Genomic DNA, 12,480 nt, shown 5'->3' on the forward strand with positions numbered 1-12,480 from the left:
GTGTCGGTAGCTATTTGAAATTTCCCATTTAAAAACATGCAAAAAAAATTTTTTTGATTAAAAATATTATAACTTTTGAACCGTGTGAGATAAAAATTCGGCTCTAGAATATTCTTGTATGGCATTAAATTTCTTTAAAAAAAAGTCTTAGAAGTCGAATTTGTAAACTTGATATTTCGTATACTAACAGGCCATCAACGTCTAGAGTAAACAGAATCATACAAATTTAAGGTATTTGGATTTTCCAAATACTTTTCTTTTATTGTGATCGATAACAAAATATTATTTGTTACAACGTGGATATTGTTGGTGATTTCATTGCACTACATGTTGAACAAATTTTCTCGTAGTATTGATATTTTTAATAATAAAGCCTTAAATTTGTATGATTCTGTTTACTCTAGACGTTGATGGCCTGTTAGTATACGAAATATCAAGTTTACAAATTCGACTTCTAAGACTTTTTTTTAAAGAAATTTAATGCCATACAAGAATATTCTAGAGCCGAATTTTTATCTCACACGGTTCAAAAGTTATAATATTTTTAATCAAAAAAATTTTTTTTGCATGTTTTTAAATGGGAAATTTCAAATAGCTACCGACACCTTTTAAAATTGAGCTAAAAATTTTGCCCAATGGGAGAATTTTTTCTCGATATATAGTTCCTTTTTAAGACATAAATTCGATAGGTTGGTTTTTTTGGCTCACCCTAATGTATATATGTATATAATTATTAATTTCTTAATTGAATCAGAATATTGTATAATATTTTTTAAAAAAATGTTCTAAAAGGGTCCAAAAAATGGTCTTTAGCTTAAAATAAGATTATAAATAATTTAACTTGTTATTTGTGATGGTTAAATGGCTTTTAAAGAATTTAATATATAAAAAATATAGTTTTTTTTAATTTATATAAATATATATATCTATATTTAAAAAAAATATGAAAATTCATTTGTAGTTTTTTTAAAATTAAACATGTTTCCTTTATTTTTTATCGATAAAACCACATTTTTCGTAGCTATATGTCATTATAAAAATTTGTCGGATGAGAAAAAAATTAATAACTTATGAAATAAAAATTTTAAAAATAATTTAAAAAAATTCATCTGTAGATTTTGATGAAATGAAGAGATGAATTTTTTTTTTTTTTCATTTTAGTCATTATTTAAATAGATACAGCTTAATATAAATTCTATAAATTTTATTGAAAAAAAAAAAAAAGTCATCTGTAGTTCGTTTAAAAAGAATGTAAATGGGTTAATTTGATATTTTTTTATTGATATATATTTCTGAAAATGTTCATTAAAGTTTTATTTTAAAAATTATAGCTCCAAAAAAGAAAGTAAGAAAAAAAGAATAAAATCCGTGTAAAGATAATTTGAAAACGAATACATTTCCGAGTCTTAAAATTTTTTAAATCGTTTTTTCGCAGAAATATCGATTGTTGAACTTTTCGATTGTCTGATGTCTGCTACATTCACACTCATGAATTTCACGATGTCACTTTGTTGCCTATAAAAAGAAACATTTATTGTCATCCCAACACAAAAAGTACCTAAATTAATTAGTATTAATTATATTTTATTCGTACATCAGCTACTAGGTAAATCCCACAGTCTTCATTATTTTAATTTATTAAATAAATAATTAATAAGGTTAATTTTATGGTTTAATGTCTTTTAAAAAATATAACCTAACTCTTCAGACGCCTTCTTGGTTTTTTATTTATTTTTTCATAACTAATTAATTATATTTAATTAATGTAAATTAATTATTTACAGATTAAAATAAAAAATGGACAGATTACTGAGACTAGGAGGTGGCATGACTGGACTAAATCAAGGACCACCGCCTTCTGATGCTCCTGTTGTTGATACTGCGGAGCAGGTAATTTATTTAAATAATTAATTACATAGATCAGGTATTAATTAATTCATTAATTGTCTTATAGGTTTATATTTCTTCATTGGCGTTATTAAAAATGTTGAAACATGGACGTGCTGGAGTACCGATGGAAGTTATGGGTCTCATGTTGGGTGAATTTGTTGATGATTACACCGTGAGAGTTATTGATGTCTTTGCTATGCCTCAGACTGGAACGGTAATTATTTTGATAATTAATTATTGGAGTATTTAATTAAATAATTGACTGATTATAATATTGAAAGTAGCAGACATTAGAAAAATATGATACTAAAGTTAGCTGACGTCTAATAGTTTTTGGAATTTATTCAAGACGATAAATTATAAAAATAAAATATTTAAAAAAGTTGCACTTATAATTTTTTAAATTTTCTACATGTGCATATTTTTGGATTTTTTTTCTTTGGATTTTATTTGTTGAAAAAAAAAAATCCGGAAATTTTAAATTGTCTGCTAATTTCAGGATTATAGAAAAATTTGTCTTTTAAATAAACAAGTAAAATTTTTGCAGGAAAAACTTAAGAAAGTCGTACATCAAAAACTTTTAAAAATCTTTTTGTGTAAATTCTAAAAATTACATTTTACTTACAACTGATTAATTTATTAAAATTATAAAATCTGATTGATTGATTGGTTGATTTATTTATTTAGGGTGTAAGTGTTGAAGCAGTAGATCCAGTATTCCAAGCTAAAATGTTGGACATGTTGAAACAAACAGGCAGACCGGAAATGGTTGTCGGATGGTACCACTCGCATCCAGGTTTCAGTTGTTGGTTGTCGGGTGTTGACATCAACACACAGCAGTCATTTGAAGCCCTCAGTGAAAGAGCTGTCGCTGTTGTAATTGATCCTATTCAATCTGTCAAAGGAAAAGTCGTCATTGATGCATTTAGATTAATAAATCCTAACATGATGGTGCTTATAATTTCATATCTTGGTTTCATTTACTAGTGTTTGTACGCTGATGTTAATTTAAAATTTATTTCATCAGGTACTGGGACAAGAGCCACGTCAAACTACCTCGAACTTAGGGCATTTACAAAAACCATCAGTACAAGCTCTCATTCATGGTTTGAATCGTCATTACTACAGTATAAGTATTAATTACCGTAAGAATGAGTTAGAGCAAAAAATGTTATTGAATTTACACAAAAAAACTTGGATGGACGGCCTTACTTTGGCTGAGTATTCCGAGCACAGTAAACTCAACGAAAATACTGTTGCTGAAATGCTTGAGCTCGCGAAAAATTACAACAAGGTAAATTTATTTATTTATTTTTATCATGATTAATTAATTAATTAATAAAATTATTTAAAAAAAAATCTAGTCATTGGAAGACGAAGAGAAAATGACTGCAGAGCAATTGGCAATTAAGAACGTCGGCAAGCAAGACCCGAAACGTCACTTAGAAGAAAAAGTAGACATGCTGATGTCAACAAATATCGTCCAGTGTCTTGGAGCCATGCTGGACACCGTTGTCTTCAAATAATTATTATAATTTATAAATTACTTAATTAATAATAATTATAATTATACGTCTAATTCATCAACTAACACATTGAAGCCCATAAAAAAAATATATGACTTTTTAATAACTGAAAAAAGTATAAATATCAGAATAAATTTTTTTTAAAACGATTTAAAATAATGTATAAAGTAGTTTTATTCATTTAAATTCTTGTATCCGTACATTAGATAAGTAAGAATATTTAATTAATAGGGAGGCGAGTGAAGAAATAAATAACTGAATTATTTAACCCCTGGCTGCAGCTTCGACGGCCAAATTCTGGGCGGTAATTGGCGGCAAGTCAACGACACCGTCTTTAGTTATTTTTTGAACTTTGAAGTTGGGCAGGTTGACAATCAGACGCTTGTGGACTTCGGCGACACATTTTTTCAATAAATCATAAGCTTCCTCTTCAGTCATGTCTAGAAAAATAATTTATTTATTTATTATTATTGCTGCTGATAAATTGCGGTTGAAATTTTAAAAATATTTACCTGGACGATGATATCTGTCGAGAATAGTCAGCGAAAAGAAACCACCGTAACCGTGACAAGCAAAAGGAGCTTTGACACAAGACGCCAAGTAATCAATGAAGTACAGCTCGGGTCCAGTTTCGTTGTCATAACCGGCCATCAACAAATTTACGAAATATGGAGTACGGGAACGTAAATAATCAGCTAGTTTTCTACGTGTGAAATTTGCGGCAGCTTTTGGTGATAATTCGTAGCCATTGCGCATTTTGTAGAGCTGAATATTCTTGCCGATGTACTCGGAAAATTGAGTTGAATCTCCTTGCTCTCCAATTACGGCCATCACCAATTTATCAGAGATCTTGTAGATTTTATTTTCATCTGGAAAATATCAAAATTTATTATTTTTACTTATTAATTGTTTGATTATCAATCAACGAGTGATTATTTTTAAATATTTAAATAAATTGCGGTTTGAGGTTATGCATGATTGGCATAAAATGATGGATCAAAGTATGATTTAAATAATCTTACCGTTTTTCATGACCATAATTGACTGTGCAGTGGTCATATCAGCTGCGATTAATAAAAAATCATTGAACTGAACCCCAATTGAACACTCAGTCATTTTAAATTTATTTTATTTACGGTTTTAAAAGTTTAACAATTATTTACTGTCTAGCACTTTGATATTTTGTGTACAATCAGGTACTTGCTGCAGAACTTCTGGGTGTCGGTACAGCAGATTTTTACTTCAGTTATGTCACGTGATCTATTTTTTAGTCAAAATGTCACCTGGTTCAAACATGACAAGTTTACTTTATTTAAAATTACTCGGAAAAAAAAATTACACCACTTTTTTTATGATACTGAAGCTAGCAGACGTCTAATAATTTGTGGATTTTTTTTAGACGATAAACCATAAAAAAAAAATATTTGAAAAAATTGCACCTGTAGTTTTTCAAATTTTCTACATGTGCATTTTTTTAGTTTATTTTTTGTTTGTAATTGATTTTTGAAAAAAAAATTCAAAAATTTTTAAATGTCTGCTAACTTCAGGATCATCTTTTTTTTTATCAATTTTTGTGTCCACGATATTTGAAATGTCAAAAAATAATGAGACATTTAATAATTAAAAAGAAAATATTTATTTTAAAAAATTGGATTTTATTAGGAATTTAAATTTAATGATTTACAAAATTGTCAATATAAATTTAATTACAGTTAAATATTTATCAGTACCTTTTGCAAATTTAATTAAATCAGATTTCAATGACCTATTGGTAATACAGAAAAAAAAATAATAAATTGCAATTAATATTCAAAGTTGAAATCAAAGTAAGATTTATCAAAGGGATTAATTCTAATGAAACCGTCTTCACCGCCACTGCAAAAGCTGCGGCCATCTGGATGAAAAGCGAGCGAGTTAATGGGACCGAAGTGACCTTTCAATCTTGCGAATTCTTCTTCAAAGACGAGATGGTAGAAACGCGCGTCGAACTTTCCTTGGCGCGCGGACGTGGTCGTAACATCCATGGCGTCTTGACCACCACCCAAGATAACGTGGTCGAAAATGGGTGAAATAGTTGCTGAATTGACGGGTCTCTCTGTCTGGTACGTTTTCAAGTGCATCAGAGATTCGCTGTCAAATAATTTTGCCGTGTGGTCTTTTGACGCCGTAATGAACATCGTGCCGTCTTTACTTGCCTGCATGTCATTTATCAGCGACTTGTGGCCTTTTTGGGAATTTAATTTCTTTCCAGTCTGCAAATAAGATTATTAATAAATAAAGTGACTACTGATAAATCGTTATGGATAAATAAAATTAAAATTCTTACAGAAACATCCCAAATATTTATTTCTCCGTCTTCATGTCCGGTGATAATTGTCTCGTCAAGAGCACCCCAGAGAATTGAAGAAATTCTGGGCCCGTTGATTGGAATACGAATAATAGCTGATCCTTCAGATGTCATCGAGTCAACATTTCTCGTGTCTATGATAAACATTTCACACTGATGACCTAGTGCTTTGTCAGTGGAATAAACTGCCATGTTTCCTGAGAAACCAAATGCGCATGTTCTCACTGAACTGTTGGTATCAATTTGAGAAATTTCTTTTCCTAAAAATAACAATTTATTAATTAACTACTAATAACTACTAAGTGTTAATGTTACTGACAAGTGTCAATTTTTTAAATTTTGGAATAAATAAATAAAATGTAAGTTTAATAAAAATTTAAAAATGCGTATCAATGAAAAATCATATAATTAATTTATTTATTTGTTTAAAATTTATAATTTGACTCATGTTTGCTAGATTGCCACTCATGTAAATGTATCAAATATGAGACAATTGATAAATTTTAAATAAATAAATTGAAATAATGAAATTTAAAAAAATCCGCGTACTGATTTTTCGATTACCAAAATCCGCATTTTTTTTTCATTCAAAAATTTAAAAAACTGCCAGTTGTCAGGGACATTTACACTCATGATAACTAAAGCATAATCATTATCATCATCATCGGGTATTTAAGTAAATAGTAACCTGTTTGACAATCCCAGAGTCTCAATGTGTTGTCACCAGATCCAGACATAAAGAACTGAGTTCTCCAGTCGACATCAACGCACCAAACAGAACCATTGTGACCATTGAAAGTTCCCAATCTTTCTCCATTGGCAGACCACCAAACATTTGGCTTCTTATCCTTGGAGGCTGAGAAAATTAAATCACCTTCCCGGTTGAATTTAACTACAGTTATGGCACGTTCGTGCCCTTGGAGCATAGTAGGACGCTGAAAATAAATAAATAATTATTATTTTATTTTTAAATTAATCTGCGGTTGGTGACGTCAATAGGTTACAGCTTTCACGTGTTGTCTTAACAATAATACTAAAACTAGAAACTAATTATCTATCAGTAGTAATTTTAATTAAATTCTTACCATGATTGTTGATAATCAATTATTTGTTTACTGATGAATTATATTTTTATAAATCATATGCAAAATTTGCTACAAAAGTAAGTTAGTGAAAAAATATTAAAGACTTTTAGGTTAAAAGCCGAGCTGGATCAACTTTTCTGTCACCTGGTGACAGGAAGTGTCATTATTTCTTGTGGGAAATCATCAGCGCATGACTGGTCTTGTCATTGGTGGCCAGTTGCTACAAGTCTTTGGAAGTAAACAAAAATTTAAACGTTGTCTAAACGATTTTATCATTCAATTATATTTATATATATTAATAATGGTTCGTATATTGTTTTAAATATTTACTTTGCCATAAATTATTTTAGTTTTTATTTTTTAGAGCGTGACACTTCATACTGATGTGGGTGACATTAAAATAGAATTATTCTGCGAGTTGTGTCCTAAAACATGCGAGGTAATTAATAAATAAATAATTATTGTTTGGATAATTAAGTTATCATGTCATCAGTTTAAGTCTAATGTGACGTTTACAGAATTTCCTGGCACTGTGCGCAAGTGATTATTACAATGGATGTCTATTTCACCGCAACATCAAAGGCTTCATAGTCCAGACTGGCGACCCGACACAGACAGGAAAAGGAGGCACGTCAATATGGAACAGAAAATTCGAAGACGAGTTCAAAGAAGAGCTTAAACACAACATAAGAGGCCTTGTTTCGATGGCCAACAATGGGCCCAACACAAATGGCAGCCAGTTTTTCATCACTTATGGCGCTCAGCCTCATCTGGATCTCAAGTACACGTTATTTGGCAGGTACTTTAAGTCATGATTAAGTGTTTTGTCTATTAAGGAATCTCCAGACTTGTTATTAATGATAAGAACTTATTTATTTAATTTTTTGCAGAGTAATTGATGGCTTGGATACATTAGAACAGCTGGAAAAGCTGCCAGTCAATCCGAAAAATTACAAACCACTTACGGAAACTCGTGTCAATACTGTGACGATACACGCGAATCCACTTGCTGGATAAATAGTTACTTATAAATAAATATATGAGAAAGAAGGTGTAAATAGCGGGTGAGCAAGATGCGTAAAAATAAATTTTATTCATTTTTTAATTAAAAAAAATTTATTTATATAAGTATTAAAAATATAATCACAATATGTGCAATTAATTATAATTGCCGTGCAGTCTTTTGTTTTCTGGATCGAATGGACTGTGTGCGTATGCTCGTGCGGGATATCTTTGGCCCATTGATTCTATTTCATAGTCACCTGATTCTATGAATTGTTTCGTTATATTTTCATCATTAGGATGAGTGATGTATCTAGAAAATTTTATATTTCGGTAAAAAATTTATCAGACACTGGACAAGGTAGACCTCAGTATCCGATCATGGAACCAGTACCCGATCATATTTACGAAATATAGATATACAAATACATGAAGTGATCGAGTACTAGTTCCTTGATCGGGTACTAGATCTTTTACCTTAGATATATTTTCAAAATAATTTATAATTTATTATTACCCATGTCCAATACTGTTATTATAAATATAAGAGTATTCAGCTCTTCTTAAATACCCAACGAGTTTATTATCACGATAAATAGCTTCCAGTCCCCACAAAGGTACTCGTTTACTGTAAAAAAAATTATATAATCGGTAATTTATAAAGTAATTTGTGTAAAATATTCATAAAAAACTCACTCTTTAAGATGAAAGTGAACTAGTTTACGCTTAATACCATCGGCGCGCAATTTATCAACAGCTTTCTTGCCGATGTATTCTCCATGTCGACGACAAAGAAAACCAAGTCCAGCTTCAATGGGGCTATCGTCCATTCTTAAGTCGCTGTTCCATAAATGGTATCCTTTCTCGAGACTCAAACTATACATGGCACGGAAACCAGCTAATTTTAACCCGTACTCCTTGCCAGCTTCCATCAGGATGTTGAAGATTTTTTCGCAAGACTGGCTGGGAATGTGCAGCTCGTATCCCAGTTCCCCGACGAAACTTAGACGCAAGGTCCTGACGAGGCAGCCTTTTATGTCGATAATCTTTGAAGTAGAAAAGGGAAACTGGGCATCTGATAAGTCTTTGTCTGATACTTCTTCAAGTATGTAACGGCTATTTGGTCCTTGGATTGATAAAATTCCCATGGTGTCAGTGGCGTCGTGAATTGTCGCTTCGAATCCTTTTTTTTTAATCGCTTTATTCAAGTGCGAAAATGTGTGATACGAAGACATTCCTCCAGCAACTAGATTTTCATTAATTTACTATTAATAATTACTAATTATTAATTAATAAATTTATTTATTAATTCATTACCGATATAAAATGCTTTCCGTTGAAAAATCGGATCAGCAACACCACCGGAACCAGGTTCTATTGAGGTAACAGTGCAATCAGCTTCAACTCCGCCATGTTTATTCAACGCGCAAGTATAAACGGTGTTATTAATTTCTCGATTAACGTTTGCGGTGAATAAATAATTAGCAGCCTCCTGTGATTGGGCGCCGCATAAATAAAATTTACCAAAATATGATAAATTAAATAAAGCTGCTTTATTTCTGCAAGCCAATGCTTCGGATCCAATCTAAAATAAATTATTTAAATAATAACCCAGTTTACAATAATTTGCTTAGCGTAAAAATATTGATAAAAATATGTATATATATATATAGGTCATTAATAAAATTAACTTTATGACTTTGACCTTAAAAAAAAATGTTATCGACTGCTTTTAATTTTTTTAGCTCACGAGATAAAATTTTTGTTTTTAATAAAATGACCCGTCAGATTTTTTTTAATGATGATAATAAATCATATATTTTTACCGTGTCATGATGCTCGGGAAAATCAAATGTATAATCTTTTTTAAGTACTTCAGCGTAATCATTTCTTTTATTTTTAACTGACCCATAGGCACCATAATAATCATAGGGTGGAATCAAAGTTATTTTTCCCGGTTGATACCATCCAGGTCGTTCCCATCCCTGTGCTTCTTCCATGACAGCTCCATTTTTAATCAGCAGCTAAATATTGATGATTTAATGATTATAAATAAATGATAAACTCGATTTAAATCATAAATATTTACATTATGAAAAACGTCTTTCTTGAAATTACGTCCGCTGAGCGGTGAGTCATGAGGAAAAACGATGCTGTAGTTTTTGGCGTAAGCTTCGTGTGAGCGTTCGTTGGCCCAGACGGGGTCTCTGACTTGATCGGAAGTGAATCTCCGTATGTCGTAAGCAAACATGTGCTTTTCTGGACGTCCGTTTACGATCCAAGATGCTATTTGTTCACCACAGCCTCCGGCGTACATCATCCCGGCACTGTTGTACCCACAAGAGTAAAAGAAGCCGCTGAGTTTTGGATCCTCGCCCATCAGCGGCTTGTGGTCTGGAGTAAATGACTCCGGACCACAGACTGTAGTTTTTATGCCAGTGGATTTTAACTTGGGGACCAGTTCCATCATCGCGTTGATGTGGGTGTTGAAGACCGTCCAGTCGAGTTCATACAAAGTGAAGGAAAAGTCCCGAGGTACCTAGAGATCAATCATCTATAGTTTGCTAATTTAATTAAATTTAAAAGATTTAAATTATTTTTTGTTTTTTACGGATTTTAGAATAATTGGATTTGGCTCATAGCCGCCGATCTGCAGGGAAGATCCTTGTACTTTTATGTAGAGACTGCCGTCATGGTCGCGTATGTTGGGAAGACCTTGGACACCTTCAATGGGTTCACTGACCACGTACGCGTGTTTCATTGGTATCAGGGGTATATTTACACCGGCTAGTTTCGCTAGACTTCCAGCCCACACTCCTGCTGCATTCAATACGCACTTTGTTCTTATTGTACCGAAAGGAGTTTCCACTCCCGTCACATATTTCCCGCCGTATTCATTCTCCTGCGTTATTATTTTGTGTACCGGACAATCTTCAATAATCTGAATAATTATGAATTATTAATTTTAAGTTCCATTAATTGCTTACACAGATTAATTATTAATTACTCGAGATCCTTGGGCTTTTGCGTATTTAGTTAATGCATTGATAAAAATACTTGGGTCGATAGTACCGTCTTGTGGACTATAAATAGCACCAGTGAAAGTACTTTCATCAATGAACGGGTACAATTTTTTGGTTTCCTCAGGTGTTAAGACGTGAGACTCAATCCCGAAGTACTTGCCAGCAGTTACCAGTCTTTTGTACTCAGCCATTCGGGTCTGAAAAATTTATAAATTAAACAGTAGTTTAAATAAACTGATAGCAGATAAAAAATTTACTTCATTGTGGGCAATAAAAAGTCCTCCGTTTTGTATAAATCCTGGATTCTCTCCGGTCTCTTCTTCTAATTGCATCAAAGTTCTTCTAGTACCATCCAATAGCTGTATGTCCACGTCATTGGGTCGCAATCTCCAATACATACCAGAAGTGTGCCAAGTTGTACCAGAAGTTAATTTTGATTTTTCAAGTAAAATTGCATTGGTACCGAGTTTTGATAAATGATACAATGCGTTGCACCCAGCTGCCCCACCCCCTAAATAATAAATTAAAAAGTTAAATATTCAGTATTTATTCATGTAATTATTTAATTTTTTACCGATGATAACAACATCTGCAAATTCTGGTACGGAAGCTCGAGGATTTATATTTTCTTCAGCTTTTGTGAGGACATTTCTTCTTGTTTTAAATTGTATGTTCCATGGCGATAACTAATTCATTAATATTTTAATTAATTACTCATATTTCTAAGATGATGAGGGATAATTTTAATATACACAGAAAAAAAAAATTTTTGGGACAAGTGGAAATTTTCTGGGGCGGGTAAAAATTTTTCGCGCCAAAACTTTTAAATTTCCGCAGAGAAAAATTCTTATAAAGAAGCTATTGAATTAATTTTTATTATTAAATAAAAATTGTAGTGAACTCTGCTCTAGCTAATTTATTTTTAGAGCAGAGGGGGAGGGAAGAAAAATTAATTTAATTTCCAAAAATTTTTTTTTCACTTTTTTTAGGGGATTCCCGTATTTTGCCCGCAGAAAATGTAAATTTTTTTTCAACCGCAGCAGAAAATTTTTTCTATTCACTTTGAATATCATTAAAAAAAAAATTTCACGTATTTGAGTCCCCGAAAATTTAATATTTCCTTAAGTATCCCTCCTCCCCCCATTACTATTTTATGTAGAGTTCCTTAGGAAGTTTGTGCTTCAGAGTAAATTAAAATTAATTAAATAAATGAAGAAGAAGAAGAAGAAGAAGAAGAAGAAGAAAATAAAATTACCTTGTTCTTGGCCGTCCGTAGCATTCTTGTCGTTTCGCTGATGACCGTTTTAATGCTACTGGAATACTGATCAGCAGTACTTACCCAAAGTGTTTTAATTCTCGGCATAATTGATATATTTATATAAATAAATATTCCGCAAGAACATATGATTAATTAACACAACAAACGTATGTGTATATTTATATATATATTTAAATTAATATCGCACTCTTTCTTCCTCCTCTTTTCCTCTTGGTCTTACTTTACATCAACGCAAACATTTTTAATTCAATGTAATCAATAACTATATAAAAACTACTTATTACACATGATATATTTATCAATAACATGATTGCTTATAAATTATGTA

At 31.4% G+C, this 12,480-nt stretch overlaps 5 protein-coding genes across 5 annotated transcripts; 2 read left to right on the forward strand and 3 right to left on the reverse strand.

Moving 5' to 3' along the window:
• Positions 1 to 1,490: 1,490 nt before the first annotated feature.
• Positions 1,491 to 3,557, forward strand: LOC130668554 (26S proteasome non-ATPase regulatory subunit 14). Its single transcript, XM_057470896.1, has 6 exons — positions 1,491 to 1,606; positions 1,785 to 1,890; positions 1,955 to 2,104; positions 2,578 to 2,841; positions 2,918 to 3,184; positions 3,255 to 3,557. The coding sequence occupies exons 2-6, from the start codon at positions 1,798 to 1,800 to the stop codon at positions 3,414 to 3,416; spliced, it is 936 nt and encodes a 311-aa protein (XP_057326879.1). The 5' UTR covers positions 1,491 to 1,606; positions 1,785 to 1,797; the 3' UTR covers positions 3,417 to 3,557.
• Positions 3,558 to 3,565: 8 nt separating this feature from the next.
• LOC130668558 (proteasome subunit beta type-2) lies at positions 3,566 to 4,631 on the reverse strand. Its single transcript, XM_057470899.1, has 3 exons — positions 4,439 to 4,631; positions 3,929 to 4,285; positions 3,566 to 3,856 (listed from the first exon to the last, which is right to left on the reverse strand). The coding sequence occupies exons 1-3, from the start codon at positions 4,530 to 4,532 to the stop codon at positions 3,681 to 3,683; spliced, it is 627 nt and encodes a 208-aa protein (XP_057326882.1). The 5' UTR covers positions 4,533 to 4,631; the 3' UTR covers positions 3,566 to 3,680.
• A 419-nt stretch (positions 4,632 to 5,050) lies between these two features.
• On the reverse strand, positions 5,051 to 6,990 carry LOC130668289 (eukaryotic translation initiation factor 3 subunit I-like). Its single transcript, XM_057470510.1, has 4 exons — positions 6,849 to 6,990; positions 6,452 to 6,698; positions 5,743 to 6,023; positions 5,051 to 5,668 (listed from the first exon to the last, which is right to left on the reverse strand). The coding sequence occupies exons 1-4, from the start codon at positions 6,849 to 6,851 to the stop codon at positions 5,219 to 5,221; spliced, it is 981 nt and encodes a 326-aa protein (XP_057326493.1). The 5' UTR covers positions 6,852 to 6,990; the 3' UTR covers positions 5,051 to 5,218.
• Positions 6,991 to 7,016: 26 nt separating this feature from the next.
• LOC130668290 (peptidyl-prolyl cis-trans isomerase-like 3) lies at positions 7,017 to 9,102 on the forward strand. The gene is made up of 4 exons (XM_057470511.1): positions 7,017 to 7,152; positions 7,213 to 7,287; positions 7,367 to 7,647; positions 7,739 to 9,102. The coding sequence occupies exons 1-4, from the start codon at positions 7,039 to 7,041 to the stop codon at positions 7,863 to 7,865; spliced, it is 597 nt and encodes a 198-aa protein (XP_057326494.1). The 5' UTR covers positions 7,017 to 7,038; the 3' UTR covers positions 7,866 to 9,102.
• Positions 8,007 to 12,383, reverse strand: LOC130668285 (sarcosine dehydrogenase, mitochondrial). The gene is made up of 11 exons (XM_057470497.1): positions 12,129 to 12,383; positions 11,448 to 11,559; positions 11,131 to 11,384; positions 10,858 to 11,070; positions 10,462 to 10,791; positions 9,940 to 10,389; positions 9,677 to 9,874; positions 9,168 to 9,435; positions 8,547 to 9,096; positions 8,368 to 8,478; positions 8,007 to 8,163 (listed from the first exon to the last, which is right to left on the reverse strand). Exons 1-11 carry the CDS (start codon positions 12,234 to 12,236, stop codon positions 8,007 to 8,009), a joined length of 2,751 nt encoding a protein of 916 aa, XP_057326480.1. The 5' UTR covers positions 12,237 to 12,383.
• Between the last annotated feature and the right edge of the window lie 97 nt (positions 12,384 to 12,480).

This window comes from Microplitis mediator, chromosome 5 (genome assembly GCF_029852145.1).
Source record: "Microplitis mediator isolate UGA2020A chromosome 5, iyMicMedi2.1, whole genome shotgun sequence".
NCBI classification, from domain to species: Eukaryota; Metazoa; Arthropoda; class Insecta; order Hymenoptera; family Braconidae; genus Microplitis; species Microplitis mediator.

What these genes read in the sequence shown, in the direction of transcription:
- LOC130668554 (XM_057470896.1), top strand. Translation starts at nt 1,798, where the DNA reads ATGGACAGATTACTGAGACTAGGAGGTGGCATGACTGGACTAAATCAA. An exon ending in TAATAAATCCTAACATGATG is followed by an intron (nt 2,842 to 2,917) that starts GTGCTTATAATT and finishes TTATTTCATCAG; the next exon opens with GTACTGGGACAAGAGCCACG. An exon ending in TCGCGAAAAATTACAACAAG is followed by an intron (nt 3,185 to 3,254) that starts GTAAATTTATTT and finishes AAAAAAATCTAG; the next exon opens with TCATTGGAAGACGAAGAGAA.
- LOC130668558 (XM_057470899.1), bottom strand. Translation starts at nt 4,532, where the DNA reads ATGACTGAGTGTTCAATTGGGGTTCAGTTCAATGATTTTTTATTAATC. An exon ending in AATTATGGTCATGAAAAACG is followed by an intron (nt 4,286 to 4,438) that starts GTAAGATTATTT and finishes GATATTTTCCAG; the next exon opens with ATGAAAATAAAATCTACAAG. An exon ending in CGACAGATATCATCGTCCAG is followed by an intron (nt 3,857 to 3,928) that starts GTAAATATTTTT and finishes TTATTTTTCTAG; the next exon opens with ACATGACTGAAGAGGAAGCT.
- LOC130668289 (XM_057470510.1), bottom strand. An exon ending in ACTCTGGGATTGTCAAACAG is followed by an intron (nt 6,024 to 6,451) that starts GTTACTATTTAC and finishes TGTTATTTTTAG; the next exon opens with GAAAAGAAATTTCTCAAATT. An exon ending in TAAATATTTGGGATGTTTCT is followed by an intron (nt 5,669 to 5,742) that starts GTAAGAATTTTA and finishes TCTTATTTGCAG; the next exon opens with ACTGGAAAGAAATTAAATTC.
- LOC130668290 (XM_057470511.1), top strand. Translation starts at nt 7,039, where the DNA reads ATGACTGGTCTTGTCATTGGTGGCCAGTTGCTACAAGTCTTTGGAAGT. An exon ending in TGTGTCCTAAAACATGCGAG is followed by an intron (nt 7,288 to 7,366) that starts GTAATTAATAAA and finishes TGACGTTTACAG; the next exon opens with AATTTCCTGGCACTGTGCGC. An exon ending in AAGTACACGTTATTTGGCAG is followed by an intron (nt 7,648 to 7,738) that starts GTACTTTAAGTC and finishes AATTTTTTGCAG; the next exon opens with AGTAATTGATGGCTTGGATA.
- LOC130668285 (XM_057470497.1), bottom strand. Translation starts at nt 12,236, where the DNA reads ATGCCGAGAATTAAAACACTTTGGGTAAGTACTGCTGATCAGTATTCC. An exon ending in TTTTTATTGCCCACAATGAA is followed by an intron (nt 11,071 to 11,130) that starts GTAAATTTTTTA and finishes TAAATTTTTCAG; the next exon opens with ACCCGAATGGCTGAGTACAA. An exon ending in GTTCACTTTCATCTTAAAGA is followed by an intron (nt 8,479 to 8,546) that starts GTGAGTTTTTTA and finishes TTTTTTTTACAG; the next exon opens with TAAACGAGTACCTTTGTGGG.